Source organism: Erinaceus europaeus, chromosome 2, assembly GCF_950295315.1.
Source record: "Erinaceus europaeus chromosome 2, mEriEur2.1, whole genome shotgun sequence".
Lineage (NCBI taxonomy): Eukaryota > Metazoa > Chordata > Mammalia > Eulipotyphla > Erinaceidae > Erinaceus > Erinaceus europaeus.
In genome coordinates this window covers 133,126,752-133,147,535 of record NC_080163.1, presented here as the reverse complement: position 1 = coordinate 133,147,535, position 20,784 = coordinate 133,126,752, and the positions used below count along the sequence as shown (strand labels likewise).

At 43.9% G+C, this 20,784-nt stretch overlaps 2 protein-coding genes across 8 annotated transcripts in view; one reads left to right on the top strand and one right to left on the bottom strand.

Annotated features, from left to right (window-relative positions):
* Positions 1-19,415, top strand: part of ST3GAL2 (ST3 beta-galactoside alpha-2,3-sialyltransferase 2) — an 88,561-nt gene extending 69,146 nt beyond the window's left edge. For 4 of the 6 annotated variants that reach the window (XM_060185201.1, XM_016189803.2, XM_007526664.3 and 1 more), the window contains one exon: positions 1,315-3,663. In XM_060185201.1, the coding sequence (XP_060041184.1) occupies positions 1,315-1,488 (174 nt within the window). In that variant the 3' untranslated portion in view covers positions 1,489-3,663. Of the gene's footprint in view, positions 1-1,314; positions 3,664-5,048; positions 5,133-18,760 lie in introns of those variants that run through there. The other 2 variants (XR_009548262.1, XR_009548263.1) reach the window with 2 other exon arrangements.
* LOC103116714 (ATP-dependent RNA helicase DDX19A) overlaps positions 12,887-20,784 on the bottom strand; it is a 35,247-nt gene continuing 27,349 nt past the window's right edge. For both annotated transcript variants that reach the window (XM_007526665.3, XM_007526668.3), the window contains 5 exons: positions 18,911-19,088; positions 18,338-18,575; positions 15,608-15,770; positions 14,351-14,542; positions 12,887-13,986 (listed from right to left, as the gene is read on the bottom strand). In XM_007526665.3, the coding sequence (XP_007526727.1) occupies positions 13,925-13,986; positions 14,351-14,542; positions 15,608-15,770; positions 18,338-18,575; positions 18,911-19,088 (833 nt within the window). In that variant the 3' untranslated portion in view covers positions 12,887-13,924. The remainder of the gene's footprint in view (positions 13,987-14,350; positions 14,543-15,607; positions 15,771-18,337; positions 18,576-18,910; positions 19,089-20,784) is intronic.

The following is a 20,784-nucleotide window of genomic DNA, read 5'->3' as shown; positions in this document are numbered from 1 at the left end:
AGCACTAGCTCGAGGAATGTTTTTCTTGTTTGATTTGTTTTTATTTATTTTATTTATTATTTATTTATTCCATTTTGTTGCCCTTGTTGTTTTACTGTTGGTGTTGTTATTGATGTCATCATTGTAGGATAGGACAGAGAGAAATGGAGAGAGGAGGGGAAGACAGAGAGGGGGAGAGAAAGATAAGACACCTGCAGACCTGCTTCACCACCTGTGAAGCGACTCCCCTACAGATAGGGAACCGGGGGCTCGACCCACTAACCTTATGCGGGTCCTTGCACTTTGCACGACCTGCACTTAACCGCTGTGCTACCACCCGACTAAGAGGAATGTTTTTCTAGGCAGAAACCAAGTGGCTTTGATTCCATTTCTAGTCTGCATAGGTCTCCATTTCCCATTTACTACTTTCCTGATTTTACTAAATTTGAAATCACTTCATTGAAAAGTTAAATTTATTTAAAAGGAAACAGAACGTTACTGTCATCATTAGTATTGCTTGCCCTAAAATAAAAGCAGAAGCAAATGGAATGTAAATACTGCAGTGAAGAGTCAGTGAGAAGTGACACTTAGCTTCAAGGCCTTCTCTTCATGTATAAAAATAGAGATTAGTTTCCCTAGAGGGCAGAGCTCTGTGCCATGCACCTCAGTGCTCATACCCAGCATGAAACATTTAGGCCAGTAAGTTCTTCAGTGTATTTGACCAGTTTCCAAATAAAAGCACTCCTTTTCTGTCCAAGATAGCTCACTTGAATAGTGGACTTGCTTATCACAAGCACCATGCAGGTAGCAGTCCTGCCCCCATAGCACTGAGGAAAGCTTCTGTGCTGTGGAGTCTATCGCTATCTGGAAAAGTAAGACTGGAGCAGCGAAACTCCAGTGACCACAAAAACAAATATTCCATTTTCATTAAAAAAGAAAAATGTGGGGGGAGCATGTGATGGCGCACCTGGTTAAGCGCACACACTACAGTGTGCAAGGACCCGGGTTCAAAGTCCTTGGTTCCCACCTGCAGAGGGAAAACAGTGAAGCAGGTCTGCAGGAGTCTCTTTGTCTCCCTCTCTCCCTCCCTCCCCTCTCAATTCCTCTCTCTATTCAATAGTAAATAAAAGAATTTTTTTTTAAAAGGCGGAGGGAGGGGATTGGAGAGCTGTCACAGACCAGCCTCAAACTGGGACTTGATGTAATTAGAAGGGTTGGAAGGGGTCTGAAATGGGGCGCCAGACCTGGGTGTTCTGGAGTCGCTGCATTCCTGCACCCTGTACTGCCTGGCCCCGGTCTGCGGTGAGTGCTGACCCGCGCCGCCCTCCCCCGCAGGTGAACGTGTACGGGTTCGGGGCTGACAGCCGGGGCAACTGGCACCACTACTGGGAGAACAACCGGTATGCGGGCGAGTTCCGGAAGACAGGAGTGCACGACGCCGACTTCGAGGCCCACATCATTGACATGCTGGCCAAGGCCAGCAAGATCGAGGTCTACCGGGGCAACTGATGCCAACTTGACCGCTACACTTCCGTCCCAGCCACGAGGCGCGGGACTCAGAACCTGGCTCGGGCTTCGACCTCGACGGTGAGAAGCTCTCGGCTGCCGGGTGAGATGCCGGCGGTGATCTGGACAAATCCCGCTGCAGCCCCGAGAGCGGCACCAATCATGAGACCCTGGGGGCCTGACCAGAGTTTGGCACCAATCAGTGCTGCAGTTGGGCGGAGTCTTTGTTTCCTCCAACCAATCATGAGACTCAAGGAGAACTTCCGGCTTGGAATCCGGCCTCCTCCAATCAATGGCCTTCGGAGGCGGGCCAGCGGCCGCCCACTCCCCATTCCCCTTTGCTTTTGGGTAGCATTTTCTTTATTGGATTTTGAAGAGTAGCGTTTGATTCCCACCCTTTGGGAAGTGCGGTCCTCAGGCTGGGCAGGAGGAGCCTCAGTTGCTTGCCGAGGGACACCAGAAGGAAGCAGCGGGGAAGGATCATGGCAGCGACAGCTCGGCTTCACTTCCCGAGGTGGGGTGGTGGTGGCTAGGTGGCTTCCTGAGAGCGAGCTTTACTCCCGGGGGGAAGCCAGCGCCCTCAAATCACTCCAGGCCTGCAAGAGAATCAGACCCCACCTTCCCTTTCTAGATCAGGCCGAGCATAGGTGAGTGTGAACCCACCAAAGAAATGCAGTGAGAATCTAGAGGGCGCATTGAGTCCCTCCCTCTTCCCCCCTTGGCCACCCTATGGAATGGCCTTTCTGACCAGGGCATTTTGTGTCTCACCTGAGAACTAGAATTGTATTCACCCCATGCCTGGGGGCAGCATTCTCCTAACTCTTGAAAACAGGTGTAAGGGGCAGGTCGGGGGGGGGGGCAAGGAAGCCCCCTCACATCAAATGTAAGGTGCTTCTCCCTCACGTGGACCCATGGCCCCTACTGTTCAACACAACCAACCTTTTTTTTTTTTTTTTTTTTTTTTTAAGTTAGTCTCTCCCCTTAGGCCTTGGGCCTTCTCACCAGCTTACTTGTTCTGGAGGGAGAAAAAAAAAAAAAACCTTTGCCCTGAAATCAGGCACTGCTGCTTTCTCTCTTTCGCTCTCCCTTCTTGCTGTCATACACAAACACAAACACACATTTATTGGCTCTAGAAGGGTGAGCAGCATGTGGGTAAGGAGGCTGGAGATGAGTGCCCAGCTGCCCGGTGCATGCAACTTTTTCTCCCATCACCCCAAAGAGGAATAGGAAATCTCTTGCTTGGGGGTGGAATTTGCTTTGGGCTCATTTAGTTAAGTTGCTGGGTGTGGTTGATCAACAAAGATTCTTCTCAAACTTTATGCTGGCCCTGCAAGTAACGGGAGCCTGGCTGGGGAGTAGACTTGCCCCTGCATGCCTCCTCTTTGCCCACGTGCCCCCTGCCCCACATTCACCTCCTTCCCTCTAGTCCACTTTCCAATTCCAGTTCTATCAGGGCTGTGAAGCTTAACAACCAGGAGTTACAACTGGAAGCCGCTTGCATGACTGGACGCATCTTAAGTCCCTCAAGGAAGCTGCTGACCGTATTCTCACCCTTTAAGGCTGGGGAAGTTTAGGAAGAAGAGGGCTTCTGTGAAGCTTCCAAACAGTGATGAACACAAATATTACCCTTTTACTTAGTGAGTTGACACCACTATGCAGCCTCCTGGTCATTGGTATAGTTCCTGCAGCTGGCTGGGGGAACAGTAACCAGATGGGAGTATATTAGAGGAGGATTGGAGTGGGGTGGTGGACACCCCTCAAAATTAATATATTGAGAACTTAGCTTGAGTCTGTTCCCAGTTTCAAAAATAAGATTAAAGAATGAGAGTGGGTTTGGGGGATCCTTAGTGAAATATCCCTCTTGGATCTCCCCTCACCATGTCAAGGCACCGGCCATTCTTGCCAGTCTCATCTCAGTGCTTCCTGAAGAGACTGTTTTGAGTGTTTAGATGATAAAACAATGCAATTATGCCAAACAGTATTGACAGAATAATTTATTTCATTTGTATTCCTTTTCATTTTGTTTCTGTTTAAACCATTAATAAATCCCCATTCTGGAAGAGGTAGGTCCCAGCATCCAGCTCCAATATCCTTTTCTGCAATAGTTATTTAAACATTTTTTAAAAAGTTTCTTCCTTTTTTCTGAAATAAAAAGAAAAAAAAAGGAAACTATAAAGTCATTTGTTGTGGAATGTGTAGCTGTGGAAAAGGTGGATCTGACGTTGAGATGTGATGGAGAAATGACTAAAAATGTTGGGGTGGGGCAGGTGGTGGCACACTCAGTTGAGCAAACACATTCCCACGCAGATGCACTAGGGTTCAAGCCCCCCACCGCACACCTACTGGAGGAAAGCATCACAAGTGGTGAAGCAGTGCTACAAGTCTCTCCCATCTCACTTTTATTTCTTTTCCAAAGCACTTCTCAGCTCTGGTTTATAGTTTGTGGGGATTGAACCTGAGACCTTGGAGCCTCAGGCATGACTGACTGTCTTTTTGCAAAATCATTATGCAATCTACCCTGCCCTCCTCTCTGCCTTATCAAATAAAAGAAAGAAAATGAAAAAGCAAAACAAAATGATCACCAGGAGCAGTGGATTAAGCACACATGGCACGAAGCTCAAGGAATGGCTTAAGGATCCCGGTTCGAGCCCCACGCTCCCCACCTGCAGGGGGTAGCTTCACAAGCAGTGATGCAGGTGTGCAGGTGTCTTATCTTTGCCCCTCTGTCTTCCCATCCTCTCTTGATTTCTCTGTCCTATCCAACAACAGCAACAAAAATGGGGAAAATAGCCTCCAGGAGCAGTGGATTCATAGTGCAGGCACCCAGCCCCAGTGATAACCCTGGAGGCAAAAAGGGGAAAAAAAATTCATTGACCCCTCTAGTTTTCTCACAGAGTAATTACTAGGGAAGAGTTATGGGCATAGCTGTGCAACGAGGACAGGAAGAATGATGGTGACTGATCTTGAAGTTTCTCTCTTAGCTTCCCTGAGCAGCTGAGAGATGGGATGGAAGCAAGCACTCAGAGCTTGGCTCATTTCCCTGGCACCCTGAAGGAGTCTGGGTTTAGGTAAACTGGGTATGACTAGGATGTTCGTTGGGTGACCCAGTTTGTGAATGAAGGAAACCTTCCTAAGTTCAGAGCTGACGGAACAGGGAGATGAGTGTAAGGATCATGGGAAGGAGAGTGAATACTTGCTGAGACCAGGCCTCCTTGCTCAGGAATCAAAGAACTAAGGCTAGTCTTTCCAGCTAACCAAACTTAGAAGTTGGGAAGTACAGAAAGAGGTGTTGCATCTGAGGGAAATCATTGCCAAGAATTACTAATTGTGCCTACACACTGCTCCGTTGATGTTTACTCTCAGTTATGCACGCTTATTCACTGTGCTCAGCAGATAACTGACTAGTGTAGAATGGCAGAGTGACCATATACATGATTCTGTGACTGATCCAGATAAGGCTGCAGCTGTGTTTAAGGGGATGAAATAAGGGCCTCCCATGTGTGTGACACCATTGCAATGTGTTTCTCCACCCTCACCCACAACCCCAACTTTCTCCATTTTAGGAGAGAAGACAGAGAAACCATAGCACCACCCATAGAGCTCTCCAGGAGCCATCCATGGTGCTCCCATGCCAGGGTCTCTACCAGGTGAGCCATCTCTTCACCCTTCTAATAACATTTGCTTGGCAGGATAGCAAGAACAATTTCATTTGGTTCTGACACAGGAGTGCTCGGCTCTGGCAGTTGGTGATGCCAGGATTAAACCTGGGACTTCTCATGCAAGTTCTGTGCACTGTCATTCCACTATCTCCCTAGAACAGAACCATTTCTTACCCAGTTTCCACTCAAAATTTGCTGCCATATAGGTTGAAATACCACAAATGTTCCACTCATAGTTTCTAGGATAAAAAACTGCACCAAGGGAGTCGGGCTGTAGCGCAGCGGGTTAAGCGCAGGTGGCGCAAAGCGCAAGGACCGGCATAAGGATCCCGGTTCGAACCCCGGCTCCCCACCTGCAGGGGAGTCGCTTCACAGGCGGTGAAGCAGGTCTGCAGGTGTCTATCTTTCTCTCCTCCTCTCTGTCTTCCCCTTCTTTCTCCATTTCTCTCTGTCCTATCCAACAACAACAACAATAATAACTACAACAATAAAACAACAAGGGCAACAAAAGGGAATAAATAAATAAAATTTAAAAAAAAAATTGCACCAAATCTGTCTTTCCGTATTGGCAACGACTATTGCTTTCATTTACCAAACCATTTAGAACCACAGGTTGACATTACCACTTGATTACATATTTTTAAAAAATATTTTTTAATGAAAGGGATAGGAGAGGGAGAGAAAGAGAGAGAACCAGATATCACTCTGGTACATGTGCTGCTAGGGATCAAATTCAAGACCTCATGGTTGGGAGTCCAATGTTTTATCCACTACACCCTCTCCTGGACCATCACTTGATTACATTTGCAATAAAGTACTGTTGCTTTCTGTGATTTGGATGGTAAATGGGATGAGAAGCAAATCACCTACCCCTGTATAAATCCTGTTTGACAGCAGTACCATTCCCTATAAATTTCCCCAGGATGTGTTATGGGCTTTAATTAATTTCTTAGGGATGGATTGATTAGAAGGCAGTTCCAGGGATATAGATTTAGCCCATCCCATCAGAACAACCCTTACACCATGTAACCATGGCCAGGTTGCCACTGGGGATTTTGCCAGGTGGTAAATTTATTTCTTCTGAGATTCAGGAAATTGTCTTAAAATGAGATTATGGGGGGCTGGGCAGTAGCGCAGTAGATTGGTTAAGTGCACATGGCACTAAGCTCAAGGACCAACACAAGGATCCTGATTCAAGCCACCAGTTCCCAACCTGCAAGGGAGTCACTTCACAAGTGGTGAAGCAAGCTGCAAGTGTCTATCTTTCCCCCTCTGTATTTCCCTTCCTCTCTTGATTTCTCTCTGTCCTATCCAACAATGACAGCAATAACTATAATAATGACAATGATAAACAAGGGCAACAAAAGGGAAAAAATAGCCCCCAGGAGCAGTGGATTCGTAGTGAAAGCATCAAGTCCTAGCAATAATCCTGGAGGCAAAAAAAAAAAATATATATATATATATATATATATATATATAGTCTCATCAGACCTGCTATTTAATGATCTTGACCACAGAGTACCCTCTATAACTTCCTGTAATAAGCTCCAGCTCTAACTGGTGGACTACATGGGCAATCAGGTCTGTGTCTGATAAGATTGTCCAGGATGCTCCCTTCCCTACTGCATTGTCACTCTGGGAAATAGGTCCTTTTGGGAAGGTGAACACACATGTCTGCATGTTTCAGGCTATATGTCTTAGGTAAGTCAGGTTTGATCCTCAAAGGGCCCTAGAATTCCCCTGGAGAAAGGCTGCAGCTCTGTGACCTGAGGTAGGTTTAGAAACTGAAGGTGGACTCCCACCAAAATTAACCTGTGACTGGCTTCTCAACACTACTAGAATTTTCCGTTATATGCACATAATAGAAAAATGATTTATTTCTAAGGACCTCAATGATCAGTTAACTACTGTTCCAAATACTTGTAGGTCATAAATTTTCATTTTTTTATAAGAATTTCTTTATTCATGAGAAAGATAGGAGAGAAAGAACCAGATATCACTCTGGTACATGTGCTGCTTGGGATTGAACTCAGGACCTCATGGTTGAGAGTCCAATGCTTTATCCATGCTGCCACCTCCCAGTCCACTAATTTTTTTTTTTTAATCTTTTAAAATGTCTAGGGCCAAATCACCCTGAACACACCCAATCTTGTCTAAATCTTTTAAAAATATTTTTATTTGGGAGTCGGGCGGTAGCGCAGTGGGTTAAGCGCACATGGTACAAAGCGCAAGGACTGGCGTAAGGATCCCAGTTCGAGCCCCTGGCTCCCCACCTGCAGGGGAGTCGCTTCACAGGCGGTGAAGCAGGTCTGCAGGTGTCTGTCTTTCTCTCCCCCTCTCTGTCTTCCCCTCCTCTCTCCATTTCTCTCTGTCCTATCCAGCAACAATGTCATCAGTAGCAGCAACAATAATAACTACAACAACAATGAAAAACAACAAGGGCAACATAAGGCAAAATAAATATAAAAAAAAATTTTAATATATATTTTTATTTATTATTGGACAGAGACAAGAGAAATTGGGAGAGGGAAATAGAGAGGAAGAGAGACACCTGCAGCCCTGCTTCAACACTTATGAAGCTTTCCCCATGCAGGTGGGGACCAGGCTTGAACCTGTGTCCTTGCTTATTGTAATGTGAACACTTTACCAGATGTGCCACCATCTGGTGCTGGTCAGAATTCTTAATTACCATACTGTGGCTTGTTATGAATGTGCCTACCTTATCTTGGACATCTAGACACACATTTCTAAACTTTATCATGAGTCCCATTGCAGAGCTCTTCAAAGATAAAAGTGTGCCTGTCAGTAATGCATTTTTAAAAAAAACTACAACATTGCTCAGTTCTGGCTTATGGTGGTGCAGGGACTGACTGAACTTGGAACCTCCAAGCCTCAAACATGAGTCTTTTGCATAAACATGCTATCCCTAGCCCACTAGTGCATTTTTCACAGCTCTCAGGCTGCTTTGTTTTTTCATTCAGATAGAGGCACTGTATCATTGAAGTTTTCTCCAGTGTCGTAGAGTTTGCCGTGTAGTGCCAGGGCTGTAACATGGGCAGCATAACTGGCAAGATCTACCTTACCTAGTGAGCTTTCTCTCATCCAACATATATAATGTCAACATACATAATGTCACTAGGCTTTACTGCTCTGGGCTTTTTCAGATGGAGAGAAACATAGGGGCTGGTCGGTGGCACACCAGTTAAGCACACATATTACCATGCTTGAGAACCTGGGTTTGAGCCCTGCTCCCCACCAGTGGAGAGTGGAGGAGAAAGCTTCACAAGGCTGCAGGGGTCTCTCCCTGCCTTCCTCTCCCCTCTCAATTTCTATCTGTCCTATCAAAATAAAATAAAATGGTCAACAGGAGCAGCGGATTCCTTATGCTAGCATAACCCTGTGGCAATTTTAAAGAGTGCTCTGGTGTCTCTCTCTCTTTCTCTCTACCCTTCTTTCTGTATCTCAGTGACAATAATAAATTTCTTTAAAAATTAAAGGGGTGGGGGTAGATAGCATAATGGCTGTGCAAACAGACTGTCATGCCTGAGGCTCCAGTCCCAGGTTCAACCCCCCCATACCACCATAAGTCAAAGCTGAGCAGTGCTCTGGTTAAAAATAATAAGGGAATCAGGCAGTACCGCAGTGAGTTAAGCACATGTGGTGTGAAGCGCAAGGACTGCCGTAAGGATCCTGGTTCAAGCCCCTGGCTCCCCACCTGCAGGGGAGTCACTTCACAAGCGGTGAAGCAGGTCTGCAGGTGTCTTTCTTTCCCCCTCTGTCTCCACTCCTCTCTCGATTTCTCTCTGTCCTATCCAACACCGACAGCAACAATAATAATAACCACAACAATGATAAAACAAAGGGGGAAAAATGGCCTCCAGGAGCAGTGGATTCGTGGTACAGGCACCAAGCCCCAGCAATAACCCTGGAGGCAAAATAATAATAAAACGTAAATAAAAAACTATAAAAGTTAGAGGCAACATATAAGAGAGTGAACAGAACAGTTTAAAACAAAGGGATATGAACTAGAGAAATAGCATAATGATTGTGCAGTTTTATGCCTGAAGCTCAGGTCAAGTTCAACCCTTAGTACCACCATAAGCCAGAGCAGACGTGATGCGAAGTGCAAGGACCAGCATAAGGATCCCGGTTCAAGCCCCTGGCTCCCCACGGGCAGTGAAGCAGGTCTGCAGGTGTCTGTTTTCTCTCCCCCTCCGCTCTCCATTTCTTTCTGTCCTGTCTAACCACACAACATCAATAACAATAACTACAACAACAGTAAAAAACAAGGGGGGGGGGAGGCAGTAGCATAATGGTCATGCAAACAGACTCTCATGCCTGAGGCTCCAAAAGTCCCAGGTTCAATCCCTGCACCACCATAAGCCAGAGCTGAGCTGTGCCCTGGTGTTTATCTGTCTCTGCATCTCTCTCAAAAAATATTTTTTAAAAAAGGGCAACAAAAGGGAAAATAATAAATATATTAAAATAAATAACTTAAAGGAAGATAGGGCCGGATACATATAAACCTGGCTGACACACTGGTCAATGGGGAGAGGATTTTTTTTTTTTTTTTTGGCAGTGGGCTTTGTGCCTGTGGAATTTCATCATTCTGGTGGGATGTTTTATTTATTTCATTTTAATTTCAGAATCAAGGACACAGAAAGGGAAAGAGACAGAGAAAAGGAGACACTACAGCACTATACCATTCCACCATTCATGAAACTGCTGTGCTTATGTTGTTCTCATATGGTGCTGGAAGCTTGAACCCAGGTCCTGGAGCCTAGTGAAGTGTGGGATCTACTGAATGAACTATTTCCAACCCCAGAAAATCATTAAGTATTTTAACCATCATAGGAACAGCTGTGTGTAGCCATCCATCCAGAAGGCAAGGAACTACTTTCTGTGGCATATTTGGCAATGCATGAAAGCATCCTTCCTTGCTGAGGAAGGGAGATGGTAAAACCATAAGGCTAGATTTAAAAAAAAAAAAATCCTTTCTGAGTGTGAATTAGGCATCAATGCTTTTCACTGCCTTTCCAAAAAAAGTTATAGCTCTTGCAGTGAGTCTTTGCTTGGGGGACTACCAAGCCAGAAATAAAGCAAAGATACCCCTCTTCCCACATTTGCTGAACCCTGGGCTTCAGAACTCATCTGTGCTGCTGTAGATTTAAAATTAACACCTTTTCCCCCAATAACTGTTTCTCTTCCTGAAAATAAACAGGCTTTTTCTGGAAACACAGCTTCCTTCCAGAGAGAAGGCTGGACAAAGTAGGAAAAGCAGATAGGGTCTGCATATGAATACATCTTAGTTCAATCTTCTTGTTCAACTATAGTTTTGCCTTTTCTTCTTTTAATAAGCAGGATAAATTTTTTTCAACCCTCCCCCTAAAAATAATTTAAGCAATCTATAAATATATAAAGTGACACATGAAAGGTATTCCTGCAGTATTTACTTTGTATCTGTAATTTGCCTTAAAATAGGTAAAGGGGACCAGAGAACTCTACCCTCTACTCACCTTGGACCTCTTGGTCTCTGCAGTTCTTCCTGTGAAACCACTGTGTCCATGAGATACCATTCTAGAAACCACTCAAGGGAAGGGTCTAAAACCCCAGCTTTCTTTGCTATAAATGAAACACCTAGCCTTTAAGATATCTCAGTAAAGAGACAGAAAAGGGTAGCTCACAGGCCTCTTACTGCTTCTCCACACATTCCATGCAGCCAGGCTTCTCTCACACTACATTCTCTACCTCTACCAATTCTTCAGGGTAAGAGATGGGTCCCAACATTATTGAAATAACTTTTTTTTTTCTGAATTATCTATTTATTAATGAGAGAAAGAATCAAAGCATCACTCCTGTATATGCAGTGATGGGGATCAAACTCAGAGCCTTAGACATACAAGTCCTGTGCTCAACCGCTGAACAACTTCCCCAGCTGATTTAATTTTTAAAATCCGGGGGTTGGGTGGTAGTGCAGCGGGTTAAGCACAGGTGGTGCAAAGCGCAAGGACCAGCATAGATATCCCAGTTTGAGCCCCCGGCTCCCCACCTGCAGGGGAGTCGCTTCACAGGCGGTGAAGCAGGTCTGCAGGTGTCTATCTTTTTCTCTCCCTCTGTCTCCCCTCCTCTCCATTTCTCTGTCCTATCCAACAACAAACGACATCAAAAATAATAATAATAACCACAGCAAGGCTACAAGGGCAACAAAAGGTGGGGGGAATGGCCTCTAGGATTAGTGGATTATGGTGCAGGCACTGAGCCCCAGCAATAACCCTGGAGGCAAAATAAATAAATAATAAAATAAAAATTACCCAATCTACCTTAATCAAGTGATTAAGTAATATCACCAGTCCATACTTACATGAGTGATTGAATAAACTCACAAATGGAGAAGAGCTAAATCTCTTATGCAGATGATTAAACTTCCAGGTAGTTTATGTAGCTACTCCTCCCGTAAGGAGAGTGCCTATATATAACTCACTCTAGTGTCAACAGCCTATCTCCTAAAGATTAAGTATGGGAAGGCGAAAAGAGTGACTTCCACAGCAGAGCAACCTGACAGACACTACCAGGTCAGGTCATCAAGAGCAACATCAAAAGAAAAAAAATCAACCAATACCAGTGACTTTGATGATAGATACCATGCTGACAGTACCTTTGATAGGTTGTAATGAAAATGAAACTTTACCTTTGGGGGCGGGGGTGTCTTCTAATAATCATAACTCCAGTCTACTCATGAAAAACATCAAAATAGTCCTATAAAGGACAAAACCTCTGACCAGCACACCTGAAGGCTGCTGTCAATTATCAATAACTGCAAGTCTAAGAAACTGCCTGGGGTCATAACCAGGAGTTTAAGAAGACACAACAACTAAATGTATTATGTTCTGAATGCAACCCTGGAAAAGAAAAAGGACACAAAAGAGCAGAGGAAATATAAAAAATAAGGGCAGAAGGTAGACACCTTAATGGTTATGCAAATAGACACTCTCATGCCTGAGGCCCCAAAGTCCCAGGTTCTATCCCCCACACCACCATAAGCCAGAGTTAAATAGTGCTCTGGTAACAAAAGTAAAATAATAATAATAATAATAATAATAAAGAAAATATAAAAAATAATGTATCAATATTAACTAATTATGAGTGTTAGACTAGTATAAATTGTTTTAAAAAGGGGGGAGGGGAAATCTGGACAAAGGGGGTCAGAGAAGCTATATGAGAACCTTTCACACTATCCTCTCAAATCTTCTTTAAATATTCAGTTAAGAAAAAGAAAAACTGGGGGCTGGGTGGTGGTGCACCTGGTTGAGTGCACGTATTACAATGCGCAAGGACTTGGGTTTGAGCCCCCGGTTCCCACCTGCAGGGGGAAAGCTTTGCAAGTGGTGAAGCAGGGCTGCAGTGTCTCTGTTTCTCTCCCTCTCTATCACCCCCTTCCCTCTTGATTTCTGACTGTCCTTATCCAATAAATAAAAAAAAGAAAAGAAAAAGAAAAACTTAGTCAAGTAGGTAAGTGTCCGGGAGAGCCAACCCATCAGGAACATTTGCTTTAGACTTTATGGGAACAAAAAAATTTCAGTGTGAATGAAAAGGCAGATGTAGATGTACAAGGATGAGCAGGTGCCCATGTTTTTGTAAAAGAAAAGCAGCTTGATAACATGCAAGCAGAATGTGAGATACTGAACAGTCTCCAAGCTGCTAGCAAGACTGTATAAGAAAACTGAATCAGAGAGCACTTCCACTTTATGGATACACACATATTTTTAATGAGCACATTATTAGTCAAATAAGCAGAAAAATACAAATAAAACCAAAGCATGATTAGTAAAGCGTTTCATAATTACTTTAAAATTTCTTAACATAATGGATGATACACTTCTAATTTACCTGTCATTCATACAGATAATGTATGAATGAAAGTAACCAACAGGTTTTCTATTTTGAATGAATAGCAAAATCAGAGTTACCACTTGGTCATAACTACCTTTCCAAGCTGCTGCTCCACACTAGGCATAAAGAGTGAGACAGCCATGGATTAAAAGAACCAGTTCACTGAGCCAGTCAGAAAATTGCCTGGTTTGTCTCCTGAAGCTGATTACCAGTGTCTGAGTGGACAGCCACTTCAAGGAAGTACCAATCTTTCAAGGACTCATTCACTCTGGACAGACCAATCACAAGATCCAGGACTCTCTGACTTCCATGTTTCTCTCCACATCTTATGTTCACTCAGTGAGAAACGGAAATCCTCTGGTACATAAAACAGAGGTAAAAAAAAAGGTTTCCAGATGTCTTAAATTTTAGAAGGATGATGGCCCCCAATGGGGAGGAGACATTCATAATAGGTCTCAGTAAAGAGACAGAGGGTAGCTCACAGGCCTCTTACTTCTTCTCCACACATTCCATGCAGCCAGGCTTCTCTCACACTACATTCTCTACCTCTACCAATTCTTCAGGATAAGAGATGGGTCCCAACACCCTTATTAGCCAAAAACAGCCAAGGGGTCCAGGAGCCAGTGACTAAATTGTTACAAAGATGGAGAAAAGTGTGGCTTAAAAAGGATCAAAAATTCCAAAATGAATTAATTTTTCTTTTGCTTTTTCTATCATCTGCACAATTTTTTGTCAAGTCCAAATGTAATTTTAAATGAGGTAGGTAGTTTCTCTCTACTTTAGCCTTTGTCTTTGTGATGACGGGCAAAGCCTGTGAGAGGCCCATGAAAGCACTTGTCTCCCGTGCAGGGTTAGTGCCAAGAGTGGGCACCAGTGATTGGTGGGGCTTCTCAGTTGGCAATTTTCTCAATCTCATCCAAATCATCTGTGTCCAATCTTTCTATTTTCTTATCTGAGGAAAAAGAAAAAAGATTCATGGATCAGTACAGGACTACCTTAGAGATACACACTGAGGGAGGGCCAGTACTACAGGGAGAGAGGATACACATGGGCCTCTGGTGCCTGACAAAAGTTCCTGACAGCACAAAGGGAGCCCCAGCCCCTCTGCCTGGTCATTGGAGGGGCTGTCACTATAGTCCCTGACCCCAAACTCTCCAGCTTCAGATGAGAAATAACAAATTATAGGAGAGGAGGGGAATGCAGGACAAGCCTCTCTCAAGGCCACAGGCAAGCCTGCCCTTTAGCTCTGCTTCCTCACCCCACCCTGACCTGTCCCCATAAGGAAAGTCCAGCAGAAGACATCCCCACAGACTCACCAAAATGCTCCTGGATTCTGTTCAGGATGTTCATGCTGTGCTTGCTGTCAACCATGTTCACTGCCAGGCCCCTCTTGCCAAAGCGGCCAGTGCGTCCAATCCGGTGTAGGTAGGTCTCATTGTCTGGATTCCCATCCTTGTCCACGGGGAGGTCAAAGTTAATGACGATGGACACCTGCTCAACATCGATACCTGCATGAAAGACAGGTGGAGAGGACTAAGGAAAGCAGACACAATCCACTGCTGACCACACTCCGATCACCATACCAGCTCTGGATGAAAGGAAAGTCTGGGATGGACCAGCTCTGAGATTTGGGGACAAGGGGCATGTTGCAGGATCCAGAGTGAAAAAGTAGGACCCTGGCAGGTAGGAGAGCCTCTGGTGGAGACAAGTGTGTGAGAGCAGCTATAAGCTCAGTGAATGTCCCTGGATGAGCAGGTGCCATTCTACACTTGAGACTCGAATGCCTTCTGTTTCCTTCTGCCAAATCAGCACTCCTGGGTCCTGTGAAAGTTCTTTTTCTTTTTTCTTTTTAATTTTTATTATTGGATACAGACAGAAACTGAGAGAAGAGGTTGAGAGAGAGAGAGAGAGACAGAAAGACACCTGCAGCCCTGCTTAACCACTTGTGAAGCTTTCCCCTGCAGGTGGGGACCTAGGTCCTGGTGCACTGTAGTGTGAGTGCTTAACCAGGTGCGCCACCGCCTGGCCCACTGTGAAAGTTCTTTTTTTTTGCTGAGGGAATTCAGTCTCTCTTAGAGAAGGAGGTCACCACCAATGGCAGCTGCTTTCTTCCAAGCCATGTCAGTTTCTTTTTTATTGTTGTAATTATTGTTTTTATTGAGTTGTCGTTGTTGGATAGGACAGAGAGAAATGGAGAGAGGAGGAAAGATCGACTCCTGCAGACCTGCTTCACTGCCTGTAAAGAGACTCCCCTGCAGGTAGGGAACCAGGATTCTTACATTGATCCTTGCACTTTGTGCCACCTGCACTTAACCCACTGCGCTACCGCCCGACTCCCACCATGGCAGTTTCTTGTAAATGACAGCCTCTTCAGCTACTGGAACCTGGCAGCCCAAGATACACTCTCTCTCTTTTTCATTTTTTATTAATGAAAAGACAGGAGAGAGAGAAAGAACCAGACATCACTCTGGTATATATGCTGCCCAGGATTGAACTCAGGACTTCACACTTCAGAGTCCAATGCCTTATCCAATGCGCCATCTCCTGGGCCACGCCCAGGACACTCTGCTCACCTCGGGCACACACATTGGTGGTCACCAGAACCTTCTCTTTGCCCTCTCGGAAGCGCTCAATCACTGCAGCTCTCTGCTCCACCATCATTTCACCACTCAGCAAAGCTACCTGGTGGCCTTCTTTAGAGAGCTCTGCTGCCAGCCAACTAGCTGTTTTGCGGGTCTGGAAGGAAGAGAACATTTGAGAAATGAAAGCACCCTAACAGACTTTTTTTTGAGCTGGAAAGCTCTACCCGAAACTCAGCATAAGAGTTAAACATATTTAAATTATTAACCTGCTGTGCAGTAGCTAAAGTAACAATGTTCCCTGGGTAGTAATCTTACAAAATATCAAAGCAAATATTCACACTAAGGGAATTAAGAGTTTGAGAGAAATTCTTAATGATTTCTAGCCTAGACTTTCCAAGAAGTCCAGGTAATGAAAAGCAAAAAAGAAAGGTGAGATCAGTCTAGACTAAGGGAATAGCAACAGATGAGAACTAAATATAACAATCAAGTTCTTGGGTTTAACAACCAGTACCTAAAGTAACAAAGACCACTTTGGGAAGGTGTGGTGAAAATGAACTATGAAGTATATATGAGATAACCTTATTCACATCACTGTTAAAGATATAACAGTTTTTTATTTATAATGTAACATGTCTCATTCTTAGAAAGTATTCATAATTACAATTTAAAATAAATCAGCAAAAGGAAAACATACAAACATGTCACAAAAAAAAAAAAAAAAAAGCCAAACACATGGATAAAGTCAATGTGGCCGCTGAATATCAAGTGTGGGGCGGGGGTAGACAGCATAAGGTAGCATAATGATTATGCAAAAAGACTCTCATGCCCGAGGCTCCTAAGTCCCAGGTTCAACCCCCTGTATCACCATCAACCAGAGCTGAGCAGTGCTCTGGTTAAAAAAAAAAAGTGTGGACTTTTTTATTTTTCAACTTTCTATTTCACCTAAGTATTGTTCAGCTTAGGTTTATGATGATGCTGGGAATAGAATCCAGGGCCGTGGGGCCTTTTGTATAGCCACAGTGTTATCTCAGGGACCCAAAAGAGTTAACCTCCCCCATTCTATCTTTTCCATAAGTTTAAAAGTTTCAGTCAGATGATGTTTTGATGGTATCACTCATTTTTCTGTGATTGCTATGGTTTTGTCGGTCCTAGACAACTTTTTTGGATAGAGACAGAGGGAAAGACAGCATCGCACCAAAGCTTCCTCTACTACAGCGGGGGCCTGGCTTGAACCAGGGTCATGCACATAACAAAGAAGCCCACTATCTAGGTAAGCTATCTTGCCAGTATAGTGGCAGAGGGAGACTGTTGATATTATTAATGGAATCTATCCTTCCATCTTTTAAGTGTTTGCTGTTTGACCAGTGGAAAATGACTTTTAAAAAAAATATTTATTTTTATTTATTTATTCCTTTTTGTTGCCCTTATTTTATTGTTGTAGTGGAAAATGACGTTTTTTTTAAAAAAATTATCTTTATTTATTAAAGACAGAAATTGAGAGGGAAGGAGGTGACGGAGAGAGAGAGAGACAGAGACAGAGACACCTGCAGCCCTGCTTCACCACTCACAAAGCTTCCCCCCTGCAGGTGAGGACCAGGGTCTTGAACCTGGGTCCTTGCGCATTGTAACGTGTGCCACCACCCGGCCCCTAAAATGACTTATTTCTATATTAAATTTGTATCCATCTTTTTTATTTACTTTCTTATAAATTACCAGATGATTCTTTTGCGTTTACTTTTATTTTTTTATTGACTTTTATTTTATATATTTATTGCACAGAGACAAAAAGCAACTGAGAGGGAAGGAGGAGGTAGAGAGGAAAAGGGAGGGAGGGGGAGAGAGAGACCTGTAGTAATGCTTCACCACTAGTGAAGCTTCCCCCTGCAGAGTGTGTGTGTGTGTGTGTGTGTGTGTGTGTGTGTGTGTGTAGAGAGAGAGAGACCCGTAGTAATGCTTCACCACTAGTGAAGCTTCCCCTGCAGGTAGCCTGAACCTGAGTCTTTGAGCACTGTAACACATATGCTCTACCTATAGCACCACTGCCTGGCCCCCTTAAGTTTTCTTTTCTTTTATTATTATTTTTTCATTTTACCTATTAGTATTGTTTTTACCAGAGCACTATTCAGCTTTGGCTTATGACAGTACCAGGGATTGTATAAGGGACTTTGGAGCCTCAGGCATGACAGTCTCTTTACATAACCATTATGCTATCTACCCTCCACCTGAGTTTTCTAATAACATAACACCTATATGGTCTTTTTATAAATTTATTTTATTCCCTTTTGTTGCCCTTGTTTTTACTGTTGTAGTTATTATTGATGTCATCATTGTTGGATAGGACAGAGAGAGAAGAGGGGAAGACGGGGGAAGAGAAAGACACCTGCAGACCTGCGTCACCACCTGTAAAGGGACTCCCCTACAGGTGGGGAACCGGGATCCTTACCGGTCCTTGCGCTTCGCACCTTGTGCTTAACCCGCTGCTCTACAACCTGACTCCCTCAACATATTACCTATAAATAAAGTTCAGTGGGCTTAGGTTAGACTGACTATTGGTAATATCTGAGGAGGAATGGTCTTACATCTTCACAGACCATTTCCTCTCTGGCCACACAGAATGAAGCTAGTCCTCTGCACCTCAGTGGATCTGTCTGAGCAGAAGGGAAAAGACACAGTCTCTCTCCTCCCCACACAGGCCTCCTGCGGCTTGTTATTTCTACTCACATGGCAGAAGATCATAGCTTGAGCAATGGTGATGGCCCCATAGAGGTTACTCAAGGCCTGAAATTTCTCCTCTTTGTTATTGCACACGACATAATATTGTTTGATGGTGTCCAATGTCTCCTCCCCACGCTTCAGTTTGATAATGTTTGGTTCTGGGACCACCCTCTGGGCAAATTTCCAGACAGACTCTTCAAAGGTGGCAGAGAAAAGCAGCATCTGGCAGTTCCTGGGAAGCATCCTGCAAGGAGACGCACAGGTGTTTGGCCAATGCCATAGCCCTGTGGTTTTCAGTGGAAGGACCTGTATGGTCAACATCCCCAGGAAGTGACAAAGTAGAGTAGCCCAAGCATGGTAGGGAGATGGTAGGAACAGAAATGGAGGCAACACTGGGAATGGTGTTAGAGTCCCTGTCTCTTTCCTCAGCCCCCTGCTACACAGAAACAGCCCATCAACAAATGCTTCTGAAAGTACTGGAATGAAGAACCTGACAGGAGCAAGGAGAGTTTGAAGTAAAAACAGAAGATGCTGCACTTAAGGAGAAAGAGAAGTCCCTCTTGGCTCAGGAGCTCCTACCTCTGGATGCGGATGCTTTGGTCTTGGTGGCCTTGAGTAGCTATCATCACATCAGCCTCATCCAGAACAAACACTTTGATCTTCTTGGGATCAATGAACCTGAGTTTAGAGCACCAGTCCAGGACAGTCCCAGGGGTGCCAATGACAATTTGTTCACTGATCTTCTGACCTCTTTCCACTGTGGAGACAAGATAGTTTCTGTGGCTATTTCCATGGCAAAAATCTGATCTGGAAACAAGCCTCCCCCATCTTTCAGATTTAGCAGAATAATTCCAGATTTCAAAACACATGACTGCTATCCTAACTTTTTGGGTTCTTCTACAGTAGGTAGGCATTATACTGATGTCAACACATTGTGTCAAGGACTAAATCCTACACTGGTGACTCCTTAATATAAGCTTCTTTTCCCCTATTCCTGGATATCAATATTTACCCAACTTCTTTATTATTAGTCTAATTATTATCATATAATTCATCGCTCATTCTGTACTGATTTCCTCTTAAATGAGTATGTTTGAGTCTCTGAATTCTTGCCCAATCATGTTTTGTTGTACTATCTTTTTTTTTGCCCTTGTTATTTATCATTTCTGTTGTTATTATTGTTTTTGTTATTGCTGTCATGTTGTTGGATAAGACAGAGAAATAGAGAGAGAAGGGGATGACAAAGAGGGGGAAAGAAAGACAGACACCTGCAGACCTGTTTCACTACCCATGAAGCAACCCCCCTGCAGGTGGAGAGCTGGGGGTTTGAACCGTGATCCTTATGCCAGTCTTTGCACTTCGTGCCATATGCCCTCTACTATCTTTTATACAGACAGGTTTATTATGTAGACTTTCCTTCCAAGTACAAATTCCTTTTAATCTAAAAAATACATTGCTCTCAAGTTATAGCTGGTAGAAGTTATAAGTGATGTGACTTTACTATTTTTATTTTATTATTATTTTTTAATATTTATTTATTTATTTATTCCCTTTTGGTACCCTTGTTGTAGTTGTTATTGATGTCATCATTGTTGGATAGGACAGAGAGAAATGGAGAGAGGAGGGTAAGACAGACGGGGAGAGAAAGATAGACACCTGCAGACCTGCTTCACCACTTGTGAAGCGACTCCCCTGCAGGTAGGGAGCTAGGGACTCCAACTGGGATCCTTCTGCCGGTCCTTGTGCTTTGCGTCACATGTGCTTAAGCCGCTGTGCTACCGCCCAACTCCCTACTATTTTTATTTTTTAATCCAGAGCACTGTTCAGGTGTGGCTGATGATGGTGCCAGAGATTGAAACTGGGACCAAATACCTTCAAGCATGAAATTATTTTGCATAACTATCACTATGTTATCTCCCTAGCCCCTAAAGTGATATAGCCCTTTGACAAACTTAAAAATACATATTGCCTTTGACCAACATTTCCATTATTAGGAATGAATTCTTTTATTTTTTTATTTTTTTTATTATCTTTTATTTATTGGATGGAGACAGCCAGAAATCAAGAGGGAAGGGGGGTAGAGAGAAAAAGGGATAGAGAGACACCTGCAGCACTGCTTCACCACTCATAAAGCTTTTCCCCCTGCAGGTGGGGACCAGGGACTTGAACCTGGGTATTTGTGCACTGTAACATGTAACAACCAGGTGCACCACCACCTGGCCCCCATTAGGAATGAATTCTTTAGGCATATTAATATGTGTCAAACATGTGCATATATATGCACAAAGGACATCAATAGCTCAAAAGTTAACTCAGCAAACTATATCTACTGGAGTACAACAATAAAAGAATCAGGCAGTTCAGGAATCAATATGGAACAATCTGCAAAATACATTGTAGCATTAAAAAAAAAACGGGGGTGCTGGGACTATGGATTGACCTGCCAACAACCA